We start from the raw sequence: 25602 nt of genomic DNA, 5'->3' as shown, positions 1-25602 counted from the left end.
TCTTTATGTGGGGTTAATCAAGCTTAGATCACGCCCATTTCTAAAAGCATTAAGCCATGCTCAACAAAAAAATGTGCGCCTTTTTAAGCGTTCAAGAGTTCCCAGGGACATTGAAATTACTTGGCGAAAAAAATATTCCACATCGGAATGCTCTCATTTAAAAAGTAATTGTTTACCCTTTGGTGATTAATCCATCCAAAATATGTCAAGAAGGCTCCATTATATCTACTACAGAAGGCGTCCCACGTTACAAAGCAATGATCTCATCCGTGTTCCCGTCTCGAAAGGAAATCTCGTGCGTGCCAGTTTATGATCTAAACACGTGCGCGAAAACTGCGGGGCAAAAGAATTTGTCGCGCCGGATCTTGACCAGCCGAACGCCACGGTAGTAATACGATTAGTTCGGCGTTGAAGACCTCTTCAAACAGACTTTTAGACATTGAGAAGTGCCAACGCCGGTTGTAATTAACGCGAGAGCCACTTCACAATGTTTCTTCCTCTGGAGGGCCAGAGTCCACAAACTGTGTTGTTTTGGTCAACTTGAAGAATTTCGAGTTGTCAAGGGCTTACGGGTTCATGAAGGCCAGCTTCTCAACGGGAATGAAACGTCTAGAACTTAATTGTGGTCCCATCAAGTCTAGTTTGAACCAGTTTTATGGCAAATACAGTACTTGTACGGAAACTGGGCTGAGAACGTCGCCCAGTTACCGAATGCTGCTCGCTAATTGGGCTGAACAAAAATTGCCGAGAGGACCACCAATGCATTATATTTTTTTAATAAAATATAAAAATTAAAGTTGCTTAAATTTGTATCCAGAGCTTATTTTTCATGTTTCCTTTAATTGTTTCTTGAAATTTCACAAAAAACTCAAAACATTTTTTTATATATTACACTTGATTTTTGCATTCTTTGACCCCTCGGTCATTTGGGTTTGTTTATGTTTTTTGACGTTTGTCTGCTTTTTAAGTGGGCTACAGCCCAGTTATCGAGCGCCCAGTTAAAAAGCAGCCCACTTAAACAACGCCCAGTTACCGAGCAGCTACTGTACCTTCTTTAACTACGATATTTGCTAAAATGTCCTAATTGCAAAACTTTCAACTGAGGAAAAGTTCAAAAACAAAACTTGTATTAAAATAAAAGTATTCGCTACCGATGGAAAAAAAATTGTTCAATAGCTCAAATTCAAATGGGACAATTTTACGACTACTAACCAATTTCGGATGGGATTTCCCCAGCTCTTCAAATGGATAAGAATTAGGCGTGTTCCATGCGACAAGTGGACAGTAGTTTTCACTCAACACACAGCTTGCTTCAATGGTGTCAACTCGACGTAACTCTGTAAAATATAGAGCTGAATGATTATCGGATCTGAACCAATCGCTTTCAACAAAACCTGTTGACTCAGTGTTTTAGAAAAATAGCCAGAAAGTAGTTTATGTACCGTAATCCGGGGTGAATCGGGACTTCAGTCTGAATAGGGACAGCAGTTTTTAGAGCAGTTATAGCTTTTAAATTTGGAAATGGATGTACACATTTTGTTGGTCTGAGTCTGTTCTAACCGAAATCAACCAGAAAAATCAAAATATTATGTTCCAACATGGTTAAAACTGCTGTCCCAATTCGAACCATGTGACCCGATTGACCCCAGTATACGGTAACAAGATGCAGAAAAAAAAGATTTTTTCCGGCACCGGTCATGTATTTAAAAAGATAAATAATAAAATAAAAATATATCTACGCGATTCCGCATAGATTTTTTTTTTCCATTTCCTTCCGAAATAAAGAAACGGCCTAATTTGAAACACACAATTTAATGGTTGAAATCAAGAGTTTTTTTTAAGGGTCTGATAAGCTATTGTCTTTCTAACGTTTATAGGACCTGTTCAAAAGAAAAACTCTAGAAATGCTTTTAATTGTAACGCACTAGAATGAGAAAAATGGTAATGAGTCAACACCATGTCATAATGCTACGGATCGTAGGAAGACACATTTCTCGTCTAGACCCACGTCGGTCCAAAGGTCTAGAGCAGGTGGATTGCTTACGGGAGGGGCGCGGCCCAGCAGAACCAGCAGCAAACGATTCGAAGGTGTTTAACCTGCTCCCGGATACATTCTGGACCGTCGCCGTGTTCGTCGCAAAAGATTGAGTGCTTGTCGAGAAGCACTCTCTTAACTTCACGACGAGGAGAGTGATCTCGTCTAGTTGAGGTAGCTTTGGAAGTCGCAAAAACAGACCTAAACACCATCACCAATTGGCGAGCCAAATCGGCTGTCTGGCTTCTCAACAACTTTGTTCCAGAAGCTTAGAGGGGGCTTGTGCCTTCTCGTTCTGAAAGGAACTGACCATGTCTGGCCGGTCTGGAAGGTTGGCTGGCTGGCGGGAGTTTGGTGACGTAAGGTTCATGGTCGCGAATTAAAATAATTGCTGCTTCATGATCGATTTTACCAAATCGCTTTTCCGAGCCAGCTCAGCCAGTTTAATCCCGATCGATGACGTCAAACGAGCATAATTATCCACACCTCCAGAGCAGCATATGTTTGGGTTTTGCGCAAATCGGTCTTCTTGTTACGGCTAGACAAGCTTGCCGTACTAAAAACAGATTGGGATCTTGGTATTTTTGTAGCGACGGAAGCGATTTACTCCTTAGACGTGGATGATCTGTAGTTTTCTGAAGCCGTAATGACTCTAAATCGGTTAACTTTTTTTGGTGTTGAATAAAATGTAACACCTATTAGAACATTGACGTACGGCCCATTAGTGCTGTCTGGGGCATTTTTTTCTAACCTTTCTTTCAAAAGTCTTATTATGGATATGACTTTGGAATAAAAGAAAATCGTTCAACCTGAAGACAATTTGTTCATATTTTCAATAAAAAAAAAATTGGAATTAAAACAAAAAAAAATATAAAAAAACAATTGGGTCATTCCATCTCAACTGTGCACGAAAAAGTGCTAATTTGAAAATTACCCTCTCCGATCCTGCTCAAATTTGGCTGAGCTGTTGATACTATCAAAACATGCAAGAATCCCGAATTTCATCCAAATCGGACCACCCCCTCCATTTTTGTACCTCCCCAAAAAATTGACTTTTGGCGATTTTTGGCCAAACCTCCTAGTTTCAAACGGCGATAGCTCAGGAACCACAAATCTCAGAAGGTCGTTCTTGGACTCAATTTTGAAGGAAATCGGACGTAGAATCCATTTCCGTGATCATAATGTTGATTAATTTATTTTTTCTACCTGCATTGCGCAATTGAAAACATTAAACGGCCGTATCTCAAAACACCCCAACTTATTTTTTTATTTGACCTCACCATCGTGTTCTCCGGTCAATTGTACATAAGAATCACCTATCGACAGAAATGAATATGTTTCGTTCCAGAGATATCGAATTGTAAAGTTTTGTGTTTTCGAGATTACCTGCATCAGCTTCATTCGCCGCATCAGCTAGAAGCACACAGGCGGGCTGATCATAAATAATCTTCACCAAATTGAGCAAAAATTAACTGTATAATACTGTAGGAAACTGAAGTTTAATCGCAAATGTTTATCTGCTCAAAAAAAATAATGAGGTGGAGCAAAATAGTGCCAGTCAGCAAAAACCCCAAAACCTGCTTTATTATTATTATTATTATAGTTTATTATTGACACTTTACCATAATTCTGATTTATGGTTTAGATTGATCATATTAAATCAATTTTTATATAGTGAGCCAGCTCCATTTCATTAAAATATGATTTTGGTCAAGGTACATTTAATTAAAAAAATCCTTATACGTGAGGACAGCAGCCGTATTGTGTTCCAAGAATCCAAGAATGATAGATGAAAAAAAACACTGTTGTTCGGACGGTGTCGAAATCATCGCAACTAAATTTGGAGAATTAGCCGCTTTGCAGCAGATCAAACTTTGTGATTTTCTTACATTTTTCAGTTTTATACATTCCAGAAATCCTTTTCCTACTCTTTGTGATCGTCCTTCACTAGAGTACAACGTATCAACAAATTTTATTCATTTTAATTCATATTTTTACTCAATAATGTATCGTGCACTTATTTTTCAGTGTTACTAACAAGATTAATTCTCGGGTGAGTTTTAAAAAGCCGTAAGAGCCATTGTGACCTCTGACACTAATTTTCGTTTTTCTAGAAAATGAAACAAAATTTCATTTATTTTAAGTTTGGGGCACTTGAAGGACGTGTAGATGAACAATCTCGAGCATTTTGATATTGGTTTTTCGTAAGTAGGTCGAATACCGATGCAAAAAGGACTTTGTTTAACAATGGCTCTTACGGCTTTTTGAAAACTAATCCGAGAATTGCATTTTCCTCTCGCTCCGTCGGAATCCAATTCTGCCCTTTACTGTGTGTCGTCATTGCTCTGTCCAGTGGGTTAACACAGAAATTCACTTCATTAATTTTTTTGAGCAGATAAACATTTGCGATTAATCTTCAGTTTCCTACAGTATTATACAGTTAATTTTTGCTCAATTTGATGAAGATTATTTATGATGAAATATTATTTCAATAAATGGCCAGGTAGCAGTTATTGATCAGCCCGCCTGTGTGCTTCTAGCAGATGCGGCGAATGAAGCTGATGCAGGTAATCTCGAAAACACAAAACTTTAAAATTCGATATCTATGGAACGAAACATATTCATTTCTGTCGATAGGTGATTCTTATGTAAAATTGGCCGGGGAACACGATGGTGTGGTCAAATAAAAAAAAATAAGTTGGGCTGTTTTGAGATACGGCCGTTTAAAGTTTTCAATTGCGCAATACAGGTAGAAAAAATAAATTAATCAACATTTTGATCACGGAAATGGATTCTACGTCCAATTTCCTTCAAAATTGAGTCTAAGACCGACCTTCTGAGATTTGTGGTTCCTGAGCTATCGCCGTTTGAAACTAGGAGGTTTGGCCAAAAATCGCCAAAAAGTCGATTTTTTGGGGAGGTACAAAAATGGAGGGGGTGGTCCGATTTGGATGAAATTCGGGATTCTTGCATGTTTTGATAGTATCAACATCTCTGCCAAATTTGAGCAGGATCGGAGAGGGTAATTTTCAAATGCTGTTCCGCTTCAGATGGAATGACCCATATCCAGAATTTTGTTGTCGTTTGAATACTCCGTGCTCAAACGCAACCCACTTCAACGAATCATCTCTGCGGTAAACTTTACCCAGTAAGCCTGGCCGCTTTAACGTATGTGATGTTTCAATACATTTTAATGCCATGGCGCACTTCAAATGTTAATAAAGAAAGCTAGGCGTAATCTAACCTATGGCTTTCTCCAGGATCTTTTCGGAAAATTGGTTGCGCTAGGATTTGATCAGATTAGATAAGATTAGATAAACAGGGAAACTATCCAAGATTTAAAAGTAGCTTTGCTTTCTGTAACCAAATCTATTGACAAGATGGACATCCGAAAACGAAACTATTGGCACTACGCCCCCCGGGGCATGGCCTTCCTCTAACGTGGGATTTCTGCTCCAGCGCCTCTGACGAGACAGGAGAAACCGGGACCGACGTTTTACTTCACCATCCGATAGAAGCTCAGTGGATAAGGCGGGAATCGAACCCGCGTCTCATAGCATCATCGGGATCGGCAGCCGAAGCCGCTACCCCTGCGCCCGAGACCCACAAGATGGACATCCAATTGTGTTTAAATGAATGATAGTAGTTTAAAAGGTATAATAATTTTGGTAACCATTATTGATATTGCTCTAAAAATGAATTACACTATATACAACCTTGAGGCTCTAAAAACTAGGAATTTGTGATATGCAAAATGAAAACACGGGCCACGTTCACATTTACATAGAAGGGTTTTTTAGTCTGTTTTAATATAGCTTACAACTTGATTCTTTTGTTCCATTTTCACTGCCATAACCTGTTTGTTTGTACAACAGAAAGTTTAGATATATTTTGGTATTTCATAATGATAATTATAATGTTTGGGTTGCTCGACATTGTTATTTGTTTTTTTTTTAATTCTTCACTTTACCAACGATTAAGGTTCACCACAATCTTACGTTATAAAGTTTTTCGATTAGTTCATTTCCCCGCGAAAGAAAGAAAAATAAAACCTCAAATGGCCAACCAAACGTGAGGTTTCTACCCACATGCGTGAGAAGGTCTTTCGGGGGATTTGTCGGAAGGTAGGAGGAGGGGGTAATTTTACGTTGCAGCTTGAAACAACTTTTGGTGTCGATGTTTGAAGCAACGATCGGTTAGGTTTGATTGTATCGGTTTTGTCTGTTGAAAATCATTGAGTCTTTAAAGTAATTAATCGTAAATAAAGTAAAAATATAACTATTTTAACTACTAAACAAAGAAAATTAAACACTGAACTATTTCTACTTTAAAAACAAACATAATATCTACACAAATTTAACCGATTCTTGATAACATGAACTGCATTGCGCTGAATATGAGCTATTTTCGGAAAGCTTCGAGCACTTAACAAGAAGAATTTCAACACATAATTGAATTAAAATAATGGTAACAACGCAAATAACATTTGATTTCATTACTGCCTCGAATTCAGCAAATAACAAGATAGTTTAAACCAAATTTACAACCAACATAAACCAATTTTACTTGCTCGATTCTGAAATCATTTCGATTTTGATTGCACTTTAGGAAATATAAGGTATAAATAAATTCAATGATGGATTTACTGAACACGATGATTACGGGAAATCTGTAAACTGGGATCAAAATTGCTGTTCAAATCTACAGGCGCGCGTCTTCGTTGTATCGAGTATTAAGAATAACACTACAGAAGATGGAGTCGCAAACGCATTTCTGGAATGTAGAGGCACAGCAAATTCTACTTATATTCCCATCTCTTTATTTTCTCTCCATCGTATAGTGTGTAACACTGTTCATGTCGGGTTTCGTTACGTACGTATTCTCTAACACTAACGGAATATCAGAAATCAAGCTTGCTAACTTAAGCTGGCATTGTTTTCGTTACAACTTCTCGACAATGATATTAGTCTAAAGGGTGATAACAAGAAGACGACTGGGAAGGAAGGGAGGCTTCTAAACTGGGGCAACCAGTAAGGTCATATCATCGTATATGAAGGATTGGGCATAGAATCTTACACTCTAGATAGCAACGACGTTGTAAACATTTCCAGTTATATAAAGAGAATGATTCATCGGCAACGTACATCAATCGTATGATTTCAACAGTTTTGTAATTTAATCCTACACATTGATCTATATTATTCGCTACATGATGTTTATATAACTGCATTTCATATATAAATATTTGCTTTTGCACACACAGATTTGCCACGGTACCGTGAAATATCTCGTCCACGGTTGTTAAAAAAATGTTACAAATTCTACTCACCACATTCGAAAACATTTCCCCGCATTCTGACCCTTGCTTTTTGGTACGCCGCGTAACAATTCATGCTGTGGCCAGAACGCGCCCACGATAGCTAGAAAAGATCCCGAAAATAGTTCAAAATCCCTTTTCCAATTTCATTCTTGCAACGCAGGGCTGGTATATATTATTCTCAATCTGTTCAGCCCAGTTGCTGTGTGTGTGTGGATTGTATGTGAGTGTGTGAATATTCAAATGTTTGTAAATATTGCAAATTCAGTACGGAATTTTCATCAATTAAAAATACTTTCTCCAACAGCGTCGTTGGACGGCGTCAGCGGCTTAGTTCAAATTGATGATGTTGCGTTCCTCGAGGTTGTCCTTAAGCTGGTTGAACAACTGCAACTGCTGTTCGGGCTTCAGACTGTAAACCTGTAAAAAAATGTTGAATTGAATGCTTAAACTTTAAACACTGCTGCACTGTAGCTCTGATATTGAGGAATCAGCTGGAGTTTGGTAAAACAACAAATAACTACAGTCATCCCACATATTCGGGACACCCACAAATTCGGAACACTTTTATGATAATTTGTCAATAGCATGCCAAATTCAACTTTTCTGTCGACCCTACTATTTTTAGGACCTTCTTTTGGTCATTCTCTTGCTATTTCACTAGTTAAAGTAGTACTTTGTGGACAAAAAACTTTATTTCAAGACTATTTTATCCAGAACAGCAAAACACTGCCTCCAAATTGCCTGTTCCATAATTGTGGGATGTTATTGTGCCTCCTACAATCGTGGAATACCTGTATTTAACTGGTATTTTCACACAAAAAGTTATCAGATCATGTATAAAACATCACGCAGCATGAGTTTCATTGATTTCAGTGTATGAAGTCATTATTTTGTTAAAAATATGTACTCCTGGAGAGAACCAAAGTTTGTTTACATTCGTAAGAAAAAAAGTGCTCCGAATTTGTAATCTTCATGGGTCAATGTTTTTCTTTAAAAAAATATATAAAGCCTAAAAAATTACAGCCGGTCTATACATCAATCGAAAGATCCTAAGAGTAGCTTCCACATGAAGGTAAAAGCAAATCATTTTGTACAACTATCGATTTTCTATGATTTTTTGACTATCGGCCGATCTGTAAACCGTTCCGAATATGTGGGATGACTGTACTAGGTAAAAAAAATCTAATTATTCGCTCTACAGCATTGCCTTGGCGTTCTCGACTGAGAGATTCCTACTCGAAGATAGGTTTCCGAAGGCTTGATTGTTGAGGCAATTTTGCAAACCTCTTTTGACACCTTAGCTTCCATCCATCCCGGGATTCGCGAACTGACGACCTTTGGATTGTTAGTCCAACTGCCTACCAGCGACTCCACCGAGGCAGGACCCTGGGAGGCGACTCCTACGCCTGGACTGAGCTAACGACCTAACCTTTTTAGGTTAGTCCGGGACAAATCTCGTCTCAAAATTTGCCACCGAGACCTTCTGGGATCGAACCCAGGCCTACTGGGTGAGAGGCAATCACGCTTACCCCTACACCGCGGTCCCGGCTACTAGGTACTTACCATATTAAGAAGCTTCTGCGGCGAAGCAACACGAATGAAGCTGGAAATGTACACGTTCACGAATGTCGCCATCAGGAACTGACAGTCGAAACGATCCATAATTCCACCGTGTCCGGGGATCATGTCACCAAAGTCCTAGAAAAAAGGAAAATAAAATTAAATTCGACCTAACCTTCTCCTTCACTCCAAACCAACCTTAATTTTGAATGCTCGCTTGAACCCAGACGCGAAGAAACCTCCGAACGGTCCAATCACCGAGCTGAAGATGCTCAGCGACAGCGAGTGCAACATGAACGGGTACATCGTGATCGTGGTCGACCCAATGCTGTACTCCTGCGGCTGGAACAAATAGCTCGGTTCGCACTCGATGGTCATCCGGCCGGCGCTCTCCGAGTACTCGATCGGACACACAAAGTACTGGAACTGGCACAGCCAGTAGGAAAACAGCAGTCCAAACACGACGGTAGCGAATCCACCCCCGATGAAGCCCTCCCAGGTCTTCTTGGGGCTCAGCTTGATCAGCGGCGTCCGGCCAAAGAAGAACCCAAACATGTACGCCATCACGTCGTTACACACAATCATCGAAACCGGCACGATAAACCAAATCAGCCCCTCGAAAATGTTCTGAATGATGAAGTAGCTCTGGGTGACCACAATCAGCAGCGCCACGTGCGTCCAGGCAAACAGGCTGAACTGCTTCATGTAGTAGCGCTTCACGAGCGACAGCACGAACCAAACGAACCCGATGATGTACAAACAGAACGACAGGAACCGATGGTACTTGACTAGAAACCGGAGCGAATCCTGTGCGACAACAAAAAAAAAACATCCATAAATACCCACTTCCTCCAACCTAACCAGATTGCGAGACTCACCACGCGATTAACGGCCACGCCAAAGTAATCGACCAGATTCTCGCCGTAGAAGAAGTAGTTGGACGAGACCAGGAAGTACCACGACAGGCTGCGGAACCAGGGCAGGCCGTGAATCCGGTACACCGAGTAGCCGATGGAGATGATTTCCTCGAAGCATTTCACCTGCACGGCGAGGGCCTACATAGAAGAAGAAAAAAGTGGGAAGAAGAGTTGAGAAAATGGGTGATAATGGGTGGCCTTATTTAGTTTACTCTCGCTCAAACGAGACAACGACGGGGCGAAAGAATGGAGGTAATTCTGGGGCCCACAAAAATGTCGATTATCGTTGCAATTACGATGCGAAAGTGTTAGAGAACAACTTTTCTTTTCAACGACGTTTATGTTGCGTAATAATGGCACAACAAATTCAGCAGTGAAATCACTTTCCACAGTTTTTTGTTCTGCTTTTCATCTTGAAATTCAATCATTGCCATTTATATAATTCGACGCTGTCGTGCTTCTGGTAGTACGTAGCGTTTTGACGATGCGTTGAATAAACAAAAATTAGAGCACGTTTTGTTTGGTTGATAATTCTGTGCATCGTCCTGAAGTTTGGTTTAATTTGGTTGCTGGAGCCCCGAGTTATAATTACACATGTTTATTGGGTGTGTCAAGATAGCACAACAAGATTGAAACTTATTTTATATGAAGAGTGACAACAATGCACGGAGTTTTTTTTCGGTTTTTGTTGAAAACATCAGGATTGAAATAGAATTTTGAGGATCTAAAGGTAAAACAAATTGGCACTGCACAAAATGGCGTCATAAACTCAATTTGGCCCAAAATGCACATGCGGCAAGTTAACACGACAACGCCAAATTGCAGGAATTTAGTTTTTTTGCATGGTCCAATCTTCGAAGTTTCTTAAAAAATTATAGGACGTTTTTTGAAGTTGGGCAATCATTGAACCATTGAAAAAAAACTAATACCTAATTGCCGAAACGGTGGACTTTGTCATAGTTTCTGCTTTTTATCTGAATCAGATTTTGCACCTAAAACAGATATTCAAAAATAACGATTATTCAAAAAAAAAGTGTGCTGGCTCGAACTCGAGCCAAACTTCTTACTGGGTTATATGGGTTCTTGCTAAAGATGCCAGATTGACAATGTTTTAGCACAGACTAGAGACTTTAACGTAATTTTAAATCCTTGTAAGATTACAAACTGACTGAAAAAAAAAGTTTAGAACCACCCGTAAACCACGTGGAAACTTTTTTCGATATCGCAAGTTTCGAAAAAAATATCAACTTGACATCTCCGGTTAGAACTTAAAAATTATCTGTTTGGAAACTTTAAAATAATAAATATTTTTTTTCAGAAATCAGTGTTTTTTTTTACTTTTTTTGCTTTTAAAAAAATAAAATAAATGCGAAAAAATAGATTGTACCAATTTTTCCCCAAATTTTCCCTATTTTGAACAACAACTTGGCTAAATACTGTCGACTCTCTGGCTGTTGATCTTCTCGATATCAATATTGTCCCATATGTCAAATAACCCTCTAATACCAAATTTTATCGATTTTTAAAGCTTTTTTTTCGCAAAATCGCGATAACTCGTGAAGGTTACAAGCAAACCCCTAATGTTTATACAGCAATTCCATTTTAAAAGGGCACAAACCGAAAAAAAAGTTCTCCGATCGGGCTTAAAAGCACAACGTAGGTCACCCGAATGACCAAACAAAAAAATACGGGTCTAATTATTTTGGCAAAGGAACGATTATCCGAAGTTCGATTATCCGAAGGATTGTATGGGACTTTGAATAATCGAATCACGATAAAAAAAAAACTTTTTTTTTCTTTTTCTTTTTTTTACATCAAATTAGAGTTCTGCGACTACATTTTAGTCACATTTGAATAGTTGATTGCTTATTGCAGGGCTGCGGAGTCGGGTCATATTTCAAGCAACTCCGACTCCGACTCCGACTCCGGCTTTCTGAGTTAAGCCGACTCCGACTCCGACTCCGGCTCCGGCTTTCCACAAATTGTTGACTCCGGCTCCGACTCCAACTCCGGCCTACCAACTCTAGCCGACTCCGACTCCGACTCTAACTTTCCAAAATTTGTTGACTCCGGCTCCGACTCTGACTCCGACACCTAATCTGTACTTTAAATATTAAAAAACGCATTTTCAGCACAGAACTTTGACATTCAATTAAAGCTAATTAAAAGCGTTTTCAACTGAACTCAAGTGATAAATAGCTCAATAAAAAGTGATCAAGCAAGTTTCTATCCTAAGTTATGCAAAATTAGTTGTTTAAATAGTGAAAATCAGCAAATTGGATGGAGTTAGGAGCGAGTGCTTATCCTGACAAACATACGAGAATTTCCCCTACTTTAAATTTACTCTCATTTTTTTAAGTTAATAACCTAGCTACACTGTAGCGTGGTTCACGTTTCTATGAAAAAGACAAAAGTTGTTATTTTGTCTTGCATCAACCGGAATTTCGTTCTTTTATGTCCCCAGAAGCACTCCTGAAAATTTGAGCCCATTTGGTAAGGTCTAGGAGCTCCAGTTTTAATTTGAAATTTATATGGGATTTTGATTTATTTTCCATGGGAAACTATCTTTTTACATTGTATTAGGATTTTTTTATAAATCTATGAAATGACTTGTTTCTTGAACTGGGAACAACTTTGTAGAACATACCAACATGCTAGGAAGTGACCCTTTAAAGATACAGATACTTTTAGATGGAGGCTGGCCCCTTCAAAAGCCACCATCTAAAAGTATATGTATCTTTAAAGGGTCACTTCCTAGCATGTTGGTATGTTCTACAAAGTTGTTCCCCAGTTCAAAACCTATCTCCTACTATAAGAATCAAGTCATTTCATCGATTTATAAAAAAAATTCCTAATACAATGTAAAAGATAGTTTCCATGGAAAATAAATCAAAATCCCATATAAATTTCAAATTAAAACTGGAGCTCCTAGACCTTACCAAATGGGCTCAAATTTTCAGGAGTGCTTCTGGGGACATAAAAGAACGAAATTCCGGTTGATGCAAGACAAAATAACAACTTTTGTTTTTTTCATAGAAACGTGAACCACGCTAAGCTACAGTCATCCCACATATTCGGAACGGTTTCCAGATCGGCCAATGTTCAAAAAATCATAGCAAATCGATAATTGAACATAATGATTCGCTTTTACCTTCGTTTGAAAGCTTTTCTTGCGATCTTTTGAATGCTGTATAGAACATCTGCAAATTTTTAACCTTTATATGAAGTTTTTGAAGAATTACTTTGACCCTTGAAATCCACAAATTCGGAACACTTTTTTCTTACGAATGTAAACAAACTTTGGTTCTCTCCATGAGCACATATTTTTTACAAAATAATGACTTCACACACTGAAATCAAAGAAACTCAAGCTTAGTGATGTTTTATACATGGTTTGATAACTTTTTTTGTGAAAATATCAGTTAAATTCAGGTGTTCCACAATTGTGGGAGGCACAATAACATCCCACAATTATGAAACAGGCCATTTGGAGGCAGTGTTTTGCTGCTCTGGGCAAAATAGTCTTGGAATGAAGTTTTTTGTTCAAAAAGTCCTACTTTTACTAGTGAAATAGCAAGATAATGTCCAAATGAAGGTTCTAAAAATAGTAAAGTCGACAGAAAAGCTACTTTTGGCATGCTATTGACAAATTATCATGAAAGTGTTCCGAATTTGTGGGTGTTCCGAATATGTGGGATGGCTGTACACTAATTTTCAATTGTTTTTTTTTTAAGTTTTCATTTACTGAAAATAAGCGCAGATTTCACTGCCCATAATTGAAAATTCGGCTATTATGCCAAATCAAGTATTCCGAGAAAAACGCGTTTTAGTGTTTGTCACAAAATCTCTGTCAAGGCAATTTCCCATAAGAGTGGCATATTAGCCGTTTGGTTTTTCGCATCGGCAGCCAAGTCTAAACACTATTTCAGTGAAATTCAAGTTCCAGAAGATGCGTTGGAACATCCTCTACCACCTGGTGCTAATATCTCGTTTTTGCCAAAAGTGGATATTAGCCGTTTTTTCAATGGTGGGTAGTTCAGTAAATTCAACTGAATTCAGTAATGAGAAATTGGTGTGCAGTAACTATCAAAGATACCCTGATTTTGAAATAAACAATTTTGAAAGTAACTTTTTTTTAAAGCTTTTTTGAATTTATTTGAGAAGACGTACACGGACATTGTGTCATCCAGCCCAGTACACACATTTAACATACAAATCATGAGAAAATTCTAATATTTAAAAAATAAATTAAATAATATCAATTATATCATCCCGATTTAAGGCATTTAAAAAAATTAGACTTGTTCAAAGTTATTATTTAAGGATCAACACTTTAAAAGTTTTGTAGAGAAATTGTAAACATTGGGGTAATCGATATATGTAATAAATTCAATGAACCGTACAGTCATCCCACATATTCGGAACACCCACAAATTCGGAACACTTTTGTGATAATTTGTCAATAACATGCCAAATGCAGCTTTGCTGTCGACCCTACTATTTTTAGGAGCTTTATTTGGACATTCTCTTGCTTTTTTACTAGTAAAAGTAGTACTTTAAGAACAGAAAACTGCATTTCAAGACTATTTTATTCATAGCAGCAAAACACTGCCTCCAAATTGCCTGTTCCATAATTGTGGGGTGTTATTGTGCCTCCCACAATTATGGAACACCTGAATTTAACTGATATTTTCACACAAAAAATTATCAGACTGTTCATAAAACAAAACTAAGCTTGAATTTCATTGATTTCAGCGCGTGAAGTCATTATTTTGTAAATAATATGTACTCATGGAGATAACCAAAGTTTGTTTACATCCGTAAGAAAAAAGTGTTCCGAATTTGTGGATTTCAAGGGTCAAAGTATTTCTTCAAAAACTTGATAAAAAGTTAAAATTCGCAGTTGTTCGATACAGCATTCGAAAGATCTCAAGAAAAGCTTTCACATGAAGGTAAAAGCAAATCATTATGTTCAATTATCGATTTGATATGATTTTTTGAACACTGACCGATCTGTAAACTGTTCCGAATATGAGGGATGGCTGTATATGCAAAGTTGCATATGCGAGGCATAAGAGCGCGTGTTTAACTGTATTTTAAAATTAGCTGCAACTTATTTTCGATAACTTTGTCAGTTGGAAAAGTTTTCAGCACGACACTTTGAATTGTTTTTATTTACATACAAAATGAGCATGTTGCGTTCCAAGTAGAAGATTGATATAATAGTTGATATTGCGCAATTCTCACTGACTTGGACTTCGCACTAAATTATTGCTATCGATCGCACTATTCCGACTTGTCAGCTGCCTTGAGAAATTTTAATTTTCTCAAAAAATGATCAAAGCGAGACAATGTTGCTCACCGGTCAATCGCAATTTTAAAGTGCGAATGTCCACTTTGGAGGAAAATGCGACTGGAAATGTAAATAAACAACTGCTGGTTGCCTAAGTTTTTGGAAATTTTGTTGTCAAAAGTGCGGGCAAAATCCAAGTTACAGTGCAAGGATTTATAATGTTTAAAAAACATTATTATTTTTATTAAATACTGACAGTGTGCTTTCCAATCACAATAAAAATGCTTCGAAAACATCATAGTATCTGATAAAAATCTTGAACCAAAAAATAAATTAAACAAAAAAAATTCATTGCAGTGCACACAATTCAATAAATAAATTTGAAATATAAAAAAATGGGAATTAACCTCAATTATGAAAAATATTGAACAATAAATAGGTTCGTAGATTATATTAAATTTTTTGCCAACTCCGACTCCAGCTCCGACTCCGGGTCTATCAGAAATTTACGACTCCGGCTCCGACTCCGACTCCAGCTCTTACAATTTAGCCGACTCCGACTCCGACTCCAGCTATTAGAGTTTTGACGACTCCGAGTCTGACTCCGATTCCAGGTCCCCAAAAAGACCCGACTGCACCGACTCCGGCTCCGACTCCGACTCCGACTCCACAGCCCTGGCTTATTGAATAATAAAATGCATGATTTCAATCTTTCGTCACCGCCATCTTGGATTTAAATTTTTAATTCGTGGTTTAGGGTACATACTTAATCTTAACAATCAAAATTTATACAGCGAAAAAATTTTTTTTTCGTGATTCGATTATCCGGCCTTCAGAAAATCAAGTCTGTATCAATTTTTTTTAATTGTCTGCTCTACAATTATGCAAAACATTATTACACTCTAAAAATAACCCTACAAAGTTAGAAAAAACACAAAATTTTGAAATGATTTTTTTTGGTAAATGAAAAATGATCCTTCTGGGTTAATGTAGATTTTAAAAGTACATTAAATTTCTTTTAAAAAAACATTGTCAAAGTCTCATAAAACAAATCAAATTTCCAACCCTTTTTTTAATTTTAATTTTCCAACGCTTAAAAAAATCTAAAATTGGTTGAAAACTGATATTAGGCACATTTTTTGACCAAAGCTCTTCTAGAGGCGGGGTTGGGTTGTAGACGGTTATTTTTTTAGTCCCTATGATTTTTTCGTTCTATAACTTGAAACCTCTCACTCACTACGGTCCATTCAATATCGACACAGAGAGAGTCACCAAAAAATGCTTTTAAACCCATTTTTTTTCCTTCAAAAATGGAGTTTGTCTCGTGTAGATCAAGAGCAACTTTGCCGAAGACACCCAAGCCCTAAAACGTCATCAAACAAAGTGAGATTTTGGTTGCCTCCGTGGAAGGTCGTCACTCTGTATGTCAATAACTTCAAAAGATAACCCGAGTACAGTCATTCCACATATTCGGAACGGTTTCCAGATCGGCCAATGTTCAAAAAATCATAGCAAATCGATAATTGAACTTAATGATTCGCTTTTACCTTCATTTGAAAGCTTTTCTTGCGATCTTTCGAATGCTGTATCAAACATCTGCAAATTTTAACTTTTATATGAAGTTTTTGAAGAATTACTTTGACCCTTGAAATCCACAAATTCGGAACACTTTTTTCTTACGAATGTAAACAAACTTTGGATCTCTCCAGGAGTACATATTTATTACAAAATAATGACTTCACACACTGAAACCAATGAAACTCAAGCTTAGTGATGTTTTATACATGGTTTGATAACTTTTTTTTTGTGAAAATATCAGTTAAATTCAGGTGTTCCACAAATGTGGGAGGCACAATAACATCCCACAATTATGAAACAGGCCATTTGGAGGCAGTGTTTTGCTGCTCTGGACAAAATAGTCTTGGAATGAAGTTTTTTGTTCAAAAAGTCCTACTTTTACTAGTGAAATAGCAAGATAATGTCCAAATGGAGGTTCTAAAAATAGTAAGGTCGACAGAAAAGCTACTTTTGGCATGCTATTGACAAATTATCATAAAAGTGTTCCGAATTTGTGGGTGTTCCGAATATGTGGGATGACTGTACCATAACTCTACCGAAGACACCATTTGGCTAGGACGTCAAATAAAGCAGTATTCAATTTTTTTTTGTTTTGCCATTCCAAACACTATGCATTGGTTCGGAAGAAGTTAAAAAAAACGAAAATCTCAGAAAACGGGAAAAAATCTAGAATTTTATTTAAAAAAGTCCTTTAGACATAGGGAATACCCCAACATACAAGACCTTTTTTTCAAAAAAATAACAGTCGAACATTGTGTTTACGTTTTTGCAAGCCATTGCATTTCGTGAAGGGACAACGATTGGAACAGATTTAAGAAAACACCTCTCCCATTTAATGACTAGCAAGCTTTATTTGGTCAATGTTATTTACCATTGAGATTAAAAAGATGAAAATTTGGTGTAGCTTCTCTAGGAACCGGTAAACTTGAAAATATACGAAACAACCATGCGTCTCCTCGTTTCTTACTATTGAAATATTTCCAGCAAGCAACACACTCCCAACTCTAATAATTCATTCATTTAGTCGACTTCATTCGTACGACCCTCCTCATTCAGCACCATCTGTTGAGCGTTTGAATGAATTCCTCATGTACGTGGTGTTGTGATACGAGTGTAATTGATAAATCCCTTTAAACACACAACCTAAAGCAAAATAACAAGACTGCATGCACCGCCGACTGCTGTGAGACTTATACAACCGTACCGTAAACATCAAGAGGTGCTTTACCACTACCAACTCTTCGAGTTGAATGGTAATGGTGAGCTGATAGCTCATTCATCGCTCACACGCTACTGCTGAACCAGCAGTACAAAACGAAAACATTCATCTACTTCCACATCGAGTCTCAGTGTGGTAGCCTCTGTTTATTCGATTTACTTACAGAGAGCCCCAAACACACATCAGCTACACAGAGCTATCGACGGCGGAGGAGGAGTAGGAACAGCAACAACAACAACAACGCAAAACGAAACGCATTCCCGCAACAAGCCAACAAAACTCGAAAGTCATGTAAGAAGGTCTGCCAGCTACGAGCGGTTGGCGTTGAATCAGCTAGTCGAACTATCGCGTTTGCTTTCGCCCACCACCAGCCAAGTCAAGTCGTTCGTGTGTCTAATCTGTAATATACTCAAATTTGTTTAGTGCGCCAAGTCGTCGTCGTCGTGTGAGTTCGACACAAAGAAAGTTGGTGTGTGGTTTCCTCGCAAATTGGCTTACAGAGTAGGAACGAACGGCTCAGCTGGACAACCTCTTCAAGGTTTCACCACAAGTACCTTGTACTGTGTCGCTATTAGTACTACTTTTCATGTGTGTCACTCAATACTGATCTGTCTTTGCTTACAGATCCAATATATCACGTCGCCTCTGGGTGGTGTCGTTCCCCTTTGTTGTGAGTCAGAATCTCGGCCGCGAGCGGCGGTTCTTGGTGTTGGTCTACGACGACCACGTCCCGTGGGCGATAAGGAGCGAAGATGTCACTTCGGGCCATACAGAAGCGGGACAGGAACAAATTATCGTCGGCCCAGCAGAAGCAACAGCAGCAGCACCAGCAGCAACTATTTATCAACAAAAGTCGCAGCAGCAGCTTCGGGACGACACCCGTTGGCACGATCGGCATCAGTAGTGTTGGTGGTGGACAACTGCATCGACAGTCGTCTAGCAGCAACAGCAAAAATGAAAAGTGGAGAAATTCAGCCAGCCAGGCCAGCCTATCATCTTCGACGTCGATTCCTTCTTCCTCAGTGCAGCCGTCGCTGACTCACGCGAAACGCTCTGTTTCCTATCCGAGCTTGCAGAAACGCAGCACCAGCAACGCCACATCGCTACGGTTCACCAAGTCCGAAAGTGATCTCCACGGGCAATCCGGGCGGACCTCGGCCGTCGCCTCCAACAACCAGCCAGACCTCGCCAGCAGCGCCAACAACCTGTACCTGGGGGCCAAATCCGAGGTGTGTCTCAAGACGCTGGCCGTGAAGAGTACCCACCAGCCGCCCGCACCGTTCCGGCGTCAATCCAGCAGCAGCGGCCAACGCGGCGGCAACCGGATGTACGAAAGCAATCGCAGAACGTCGGACCTGGGCGGCGCCGACAAGCTGGCCGGGATCGGCATCAACAACAATGGCGTGGCCGTTCGCATCCCGATCATCGGGTACGAGGTCATGGAAGAGAGAGCGCGGTTTACGGTGAGTGTATTGCTTGCGTGCGCGTGTGTTGTCTTGTGATAACGAAACATTGATTGCGCGAGAAAATCGACGGGAATAGACGCGATAGAAACGAAAGATCGCACTTTGCTGTTGTTGTTGTTGTTTATCTGCCTGTGAGAGTCGGAGCGCGCGTGTGTGGCGAAAAGTGAATGTTGGCAAAAGCATCTTAATTGGGATTTTCTGCTCGTTTTTTTTTTTAAATTTTGCACCTACCCATTTGGTTTTAATGACCAAAACATAAGGGTTATGAACCACTTGAAAGAACACCAATGTAGGATGTTTAGGTTTTTGATTAGGATCAGATTAGATTTAAATTTACTTTTGCTTTCACACATATGAAAAATATTTGATTTGCCAATATTTATCCTAAGACAACTCAAGCAAAACAATGTAAATGGGATAAAAACTTAGTATAAACAAACAGTTTATTCCTAATTACGTCAATTGGTGTACATAAGGAGCGAGCAAGATACACTGTTTGTTAGCATATCTACATTGTTTTGCAAGTAACTTGTTAGCTGTAGGGACCTACATAGGGAAAGGAAATGTTCTGGGAGAAATTTCAAACACCCAAAGTCATTCAAATTTAAGGTAGAAAAACTTGTAGTTTTTCTTTCGAGCTGGCCCTTTTCTTATACCGAACAAGCACAAACTTAACAAAAACTACCAGATTATTATCAACAACAGTTTTACAATACTTGTAATTGTTATAAGTCTCGTTTTTTTTGCCAAAACTATTTTAAATTAATTCCAACCTTGTTCTTGTTGCTCGATTGGAACCCCGATTTGACAGTTCGATTGGAACCCTGAGAGTGACATTTCGCCTCTCCATATAGGCGCTCTAATTAGCTGCTATTTCCTAGTCACTTTTGTAAACAATTGATTTTCCTGGGATTATGCTGCAACAAAACTAAATAATGTCTCCGGAACATTTTTTAATACCAATTTAGCACCATCCTAGATCTACGGTGTTAGTTTCATAAAATAATAAAATATGAATTTTGTAACTTTGCTTATCAAGAAAGTCGATCATTTCAACGCATATCTTCACAAAAACCTAATTTGAATTTCTAGTAGCTTTGTCAGCAAACTAATTGTAATATATAGAACTGTGTTCAAGGGCATAAAATATTAATTTTCAACTATTATCAAAATAAATTTGCAGACATTTGGTTGTATCATTGCCGAGATAAAGCTATTTGAAGTAAGCAGCTTTAAAAACCGCTTTGACCAAAACGCTTGCCAAAACAGCTCAACATTTTGTTGAAGGCTCGTTAAATCGGTCCTGTGTGTACGACAAGGCCGATTTTCAAAAAGTTCATTTTGCAAATAAATAAAAATATTTTTAAGTTTTTAATACAAAAAAACGTCAGGTTTTTGATTTTCGTTTTTTTTTTTCAACAGAATTTTAAAATCGGGCTTCGTCATATACACGGGATATGTCTTGAATGTCTTATTCTCACCAAATTTCAGCCAATTTGGTCCAATCTCGAGATTTTGCGACTCCCGTAAACAACTCGATATTTCAAGAAAATCTAACTTAATACACCTTTGTGGATGATGCCTTCCTCACTCCTTTAACCAAAAAATGGTCACACATAAAGTCAAAAAATACTTAACACCTGACGTCAAAATTGGTTCATGGTACGGATCCACTAAAAGCAAAAGATGCTTCATAAAAGTATACAAATATCACTGGAATACGTATAACTTGAGACAGGGTTGCCAGATCCTCAATCTTTTAGACTCGTTGGAAAGGTCTTTTGATAACAGTAGTTGTACGGTAACTGGGCTGTTTTTTAACTGGGCGCTCGATAACTGGGCACGTCCAGTTAAAAAGCAGACAAACGTCAAAAAAACAAAACAAACCAAAATGACCGAGGGGTTAATGGATGCAAAAATCATATTCAATAAATAAAAAAAACTTTTTTCAAACTTTTGTTTAATTTCAAATTACAAATAAAGAAATAGGAAAAATAAGCATTGTAAATAAATTTGAGTAACTTTTATTTTTATATTTCATCTGGAAAATATTATGCATCGGTGGTCCCCTCGTTATTTTTTGTTCAGCTCAGTTAACGAGCAACATTCGGTGACTGAACTACACTCTCAGCCCAGTTACCGAACAACTACTATATCTATCCAATGATAGGTCGCATGATTGATCCGGACATAGTTTTTGTACAAATAAGTGATATCCGGCCTAAAAAAAGTACTTAAGTTGTTATAACTTCAGACAGGGTTGCCAAATCTTCAATGTTATGGACTCTTTTGAAAGGGTTTTCGATTACATATCTAACGACAGGTTGGATGATTGATCCGAGTATAGTTTTCGTACAGATAAGTGAGATCCGGCTTCAAAAAAAAAATTATAGATATCACTTAAGTACGTATAACTTGAGACAGGGTTGCTATATGTTCTATGTTTTATACTCATTTGACAGGTCTTTTGATTACCTATCAAACGATACATAACATTATGATATTTGATTGTGTTTCCAGCTCTTATCTTACATCCGAATATATGCAAAAACACATTTTTATACATAACTTTTGAACTACTTGTCAAAACTATAAACAAATTAATAGTGATGTATGGGACCCTAAACCGAGTCGAATGCGACCAGTTTGATCAAAATGGGTCAGTCATGGCTGAGAAAACTCAGTGACAATTGGTAACACACATACATACAGACTAGGGTGTTTCATCCAAAACCAAAAGTTCTCAGAATCAGGCAAACCGAGGTTCCCCTAGTTTAGGATACCCATAGGGACTCTCATGCCAAATATCAGCCCATTTGGTTGAGAATTGGCCTGTCCCCAGCGGTACAAAGTTTACATGTAAATTACTATGGGATTTTTATGCTTTTCGTTCAATCGTCCCTACAGGTCTGGGGACAACATGGATTCACTCGGAATAAAGACAGGTGTGTAGGGGATGGTCCAATGAACACATTCCAGAAGGAATTAGGCTTGTCCATTCTGTCCCCAAGGTGTGCATTGGATCGACGTCCGGTGTCTCCAAAACCAACGATTCATACTTCAAAAGCATCGCATTTCCTTAGTATGCTATGACGGCTAGGTGGAAACCACGACGCCCCATATGAGACGGTGAACACGTGGAGAGGCATCGATTGCATTATTAACACAAAATCATCATTTTACTTTATTTAGAATATAATTTTAGTACTTTAAAGGATGTTTCTGAGCCAAAACTCGAGTAGATGCTCTGCCACGTGTTCACTGTCTGACATGGAGCGTCGTAATTTTCAGCTAGCCGTCATAGCATACTAAGGACAATGCGTACATTTGAAGGGTGAATCGATGATTCTGGAGACACCGGACGTCGATCCAATGCGCACCTTGGGGACAGAATGGACAAGCCTAATTCCTTCTGGAATGTGTTCATTGGACCATCCCCTAAACACCTGTCTTTATTCCGAGTGAATCCATGTTGTCCCCAGACCTGTAGGGACGATTGAACGAAAAGCATAAAAATCCCATAGTAATTTACATGTAAACTTTGAACCGCTGGGGACAGGCCAATTCTCAACCAAATGGGCTGATATTTGGCATGAGAGTCCCTATGGGTATCCTCTACTAGGGGAACCTCGGTTTGCCTGATTCTGAGAACTTTTTTGTTTGGCTGAAACACCCTAATACAGACATACAGACATTTGTTCAGTTTTCGATTCTGAGTCGATAGGTATACATGAAGATGAATCTAAGAGCTTTATATGAAAAGTTCAGTATTTAGAGCAGGATTATCGAGAAATTAAAAGTGAGTGTGTGTGCGTGCAACATGGAGTTAAACTTTTCAAATTGCTTCGGTAATCTTCACATCAACTTCACAAAAAGTTTAACTCTATGTGCACAAACTCTCACTTTTAATTTCTCGATAGCCTTACCGCAGTAAGGAAGGCAAAACGCTAAAAAAGTTTGACAGTTCGCTTTGCGCATGGCAAATTTTGAGACATGGCGGGCGCCGTTGGTGGCCAATGACTATTACCCGTTTCGCACCTATTCTAGTTTTGACGACCTTGGTGCTTGATCTTTTCAGCGCATTCATACATCGTCGCCATCGTGCTAACTTGTCGTACGAGCATTTTGGGCCAAATTGAGTTGAGAACGCCATTTTGTGCAGCTCACAATGCCTCACCTTTTGACCTTCACATATCCCCAAAATTCGATTTCAATCCTGAGATATTCAACAAAAACCGAAAAAACTCCGTGCATTTTTGTCACTTTACATATGAAAGTAGTTTCAATCTTGTCGTGCTATCTTGTCACTCCATGAAAATTGATGTAAATGCGACAAAAGGCCAAATGGATTTCAGGCCAGGGATTTCAGGCCAGGAAAGTCAGGATGCGTTTGTCGCACGTACAAGCTAGACTACCGTAAACATTTGTAATTATAACTCGGGACTCCAGTAACCAACTTTAACCAAACTTTGGGACAATGCACAGAATGGTGAGCCAAACAAAACGTGTTTGTTATTGTTTACATTGCGTGCTCTCGTTTTTGAATATTCAAGGTCAAACATTAAAACGCGTTTTCTCGGAACGTCAAAATGGCGGGTGCGACAAGATAGCACGACGACGTCGACATGCTGCTGTTGATAAGGGATTACCACTAGATCGTCTAAGCTTATGATCGGTATTGACGATTTTTTTTGTTATTTTTAGCTAAAAATATCGCGATTTGGTAATAAATCATTGATAAACACTAAAATAATGCTTAAATTCCTTAGTGAAATGTTACTTTCTCCAATCACAAAAGTTTTGAAATGGGGTTGAATATTAACAATATGCTTCGTGGCCTTTCTCTACAGTGAGTTACTTATTGGCAGTTCGTTCAAAAGGGGACCATAGTTGATCCATCGCAAATTTAAATCAAAAAAATCTTAAGACTTTTTGGTCTAGATATCAAACAAGATGTAGGAAAAAAAACACAAAGATCCACACATGTATTTATTTCTGGTAATTTGTTTTATATTTGTTAAAAACCATTCAAATGACCGTCAAATCGGCGGCAATTCATTGCGTAGCTATTGAAGCGTCATAAAACGGTCCACATCACCCACCAATAACATTCCCCACTTTCCACCTTCGCAGATCTTCAAGCTGCGCATCGAAAACGCCATCTCGCACACCTGCTGGCTGGTGCTCCGTCGCTACACCGACTTTGTGCGGCTCCAAAACCGCCTCCGGGTTCAGTTCCCGCACTGCATGCTGGTGCTGCCGCGCAAAAAGTGGTTCGGCGACAACTTCAGCAGCGGTTTCATCGACAACCGGATACAGGGCCTGCAGACGTTCATCAACACCATCCTGGAGGATGACGCCATGCGGACCACCCCGGCCGTGCGGGAGTTTTTCTGCCTGGACGAGCCGCCGGCGTACTCCGAGAGCATGGAGGAATCTAGGGTGAGTAGGGAGGAGGGTTGGTCCAGATACTTGAAGCAAATAACCTTGAATTCCCTTTCCAGATAATATTCGAAGCTCAGGAAGAGACCATTTCCCATCTGAAGCAACAGCTCCAAACCAAAGACGAGCTCGTTGCGGCCCTCCAAGCCAAGCTGGCCAGCGAGATCAACCGAAACAAGGTGTTAACCAGCGTGATAAGGTGAGAATTGATAAGACTTGTTTAGATGGCAAACAAACATATTCTCAATCTATCTTTTGTAGAAACAGCTTCGAGAACTGCTCCAAGTGCGCGAAACAACTGGACAATCATTTGAAAGATGCCGCTTACAAATAAGATTGTGCCCTATTGCCTCAGATGGCAGCGCAGAAATGGACGACAAGATCTGCACGTGCGTGGCATGAAACATTAGATTTGATATTCAGGATGTAAAGGAATATTAAGTTATTAACACTTTCGTTGCGAAACTCGAAAATGCCTTAACAAAGATGCCTTAACCAATCTGTATAATGATACTTTCTATGAGAAATCGACTTTATTTGTAAGGTTTATTGTCCATATGTGTATGAATAGGAAAAAAATATTATATGTTATAAAGATTTAATTACCGTTCGTTCTCAGATGAATAGATTATAATATACACTATTGTTAACACTGACAGTGATGTCTCACTTTCTATTTGTTCATCAGCCCTTACAAGTCTATTGCATTTAAAACAAAATCATTGTTATTTCCCTTCCACGATACCCTGGACGCACATTGACAGATATAAAT

The 25602-nt window shown here is 38.7% G+C and overlaps 2 protein-coding genes across 3 annotated transcripts in view; one reads left to right on the top strand and one right to left on the bottom strand.

The window, feature by feature from the left end:
• Positions 1-5807: 5807 nt before the first annotated feature.
• Positions 5808-25602, bottom strand: part of LOC6042325 (phosphatidate cytidylyltransferase, photoreceptor-specific) — a 44376-nt gene continuing 24581 nt past the window's right edge. Inside the window, exons 4-7 of the mRNA XM_038259886.1 lie at positions 9794-9970; positions 9114-9722; positions 8919-9053; positions 5808-7772 (exon numbers count right to left, since the gene is read on the bottom strand). Coding sequence (XP_038115814.1) covers positions 7683-7772; positions 8919-9053; positions 9114-9722; positions 9794-9970 — 1011 coding nt within the window. The 3' untranslated portion in view covers positions 5808-7682. The remainder of the gene's footprint in view (positions 7773-8918; positions 9054-9113; positions 9723-9793; positions 9971-25602) is intronic.
• Positions 18062-25488, top strand: LOC6042328. Of its 2 annotated transcripts, none has more exons than XM_038259888.1 (5): positions 18062-18213; positions 18547-19385; positions 24522-24830; positions 24893-25029; positions 25092-25488. In XM_038259888.1, the coding sequence occupies exons 2-5, from the start codon at positions 18675-18677 to the stop codon at positions 25162-25164; spliced, it is 1230 nt and encodes a 409-aa protein (XP_038115816.1). In that variant the 5' UTR covers positions 18062-18213; positions 18547-18674; the 3' UTR covers positions 25165-25488. The 2 variants fall into 2 exon arrangements, with proteins under 2 accessions (XP_038115816.1, XP_038115815.1); XM_038259887.1 differs by having other exon boundaries at positions 18062-18479.

Source organism: Culex quinquefasciatus, chromosome 3 (genome assembly GCF_015732765.1).
Source record: "Culex quinquefasciatus strain JHB chromosome 3, VPISU_Cqui_1.0_pri_paternal, whole genome shotgun sequence".
Taxonomy (NCBI): Eukaryota; Metazoa; Arthropoda; class Insecta; order Diptera; family Culicidae; genus Culex; species Culex quinquefasciatus.
The sequence above is the reverse complement of the archived record's forward strand: the minus strand, read 5'-3'. Positions and strand labels throughout refer to the sequence as shown.

Coding starts and splice junctions, on each gene's coding strand:
- LOC6042328 (XM_038259888.1), top strand. CDS start 18,675: ATGTCACTTCGGGCCATACAGAAGCGGGACAGGAACAAATTATCGTCG. Junction 19,386..24,521: donor AAGAGAGAGCGCGGTTTACG/GTGAGTGTATTG, acceptor CCACCTTCGCAG/ATCTTCAAGCTGCGCATCGA. Junction 24,831..24,892: donor AGAGCATGGAGGAATCTAGG/GTGAGTAGGGAG, acceptor TTCCCTTTCCAG/ATAATATTCGAAGCTCAGGA.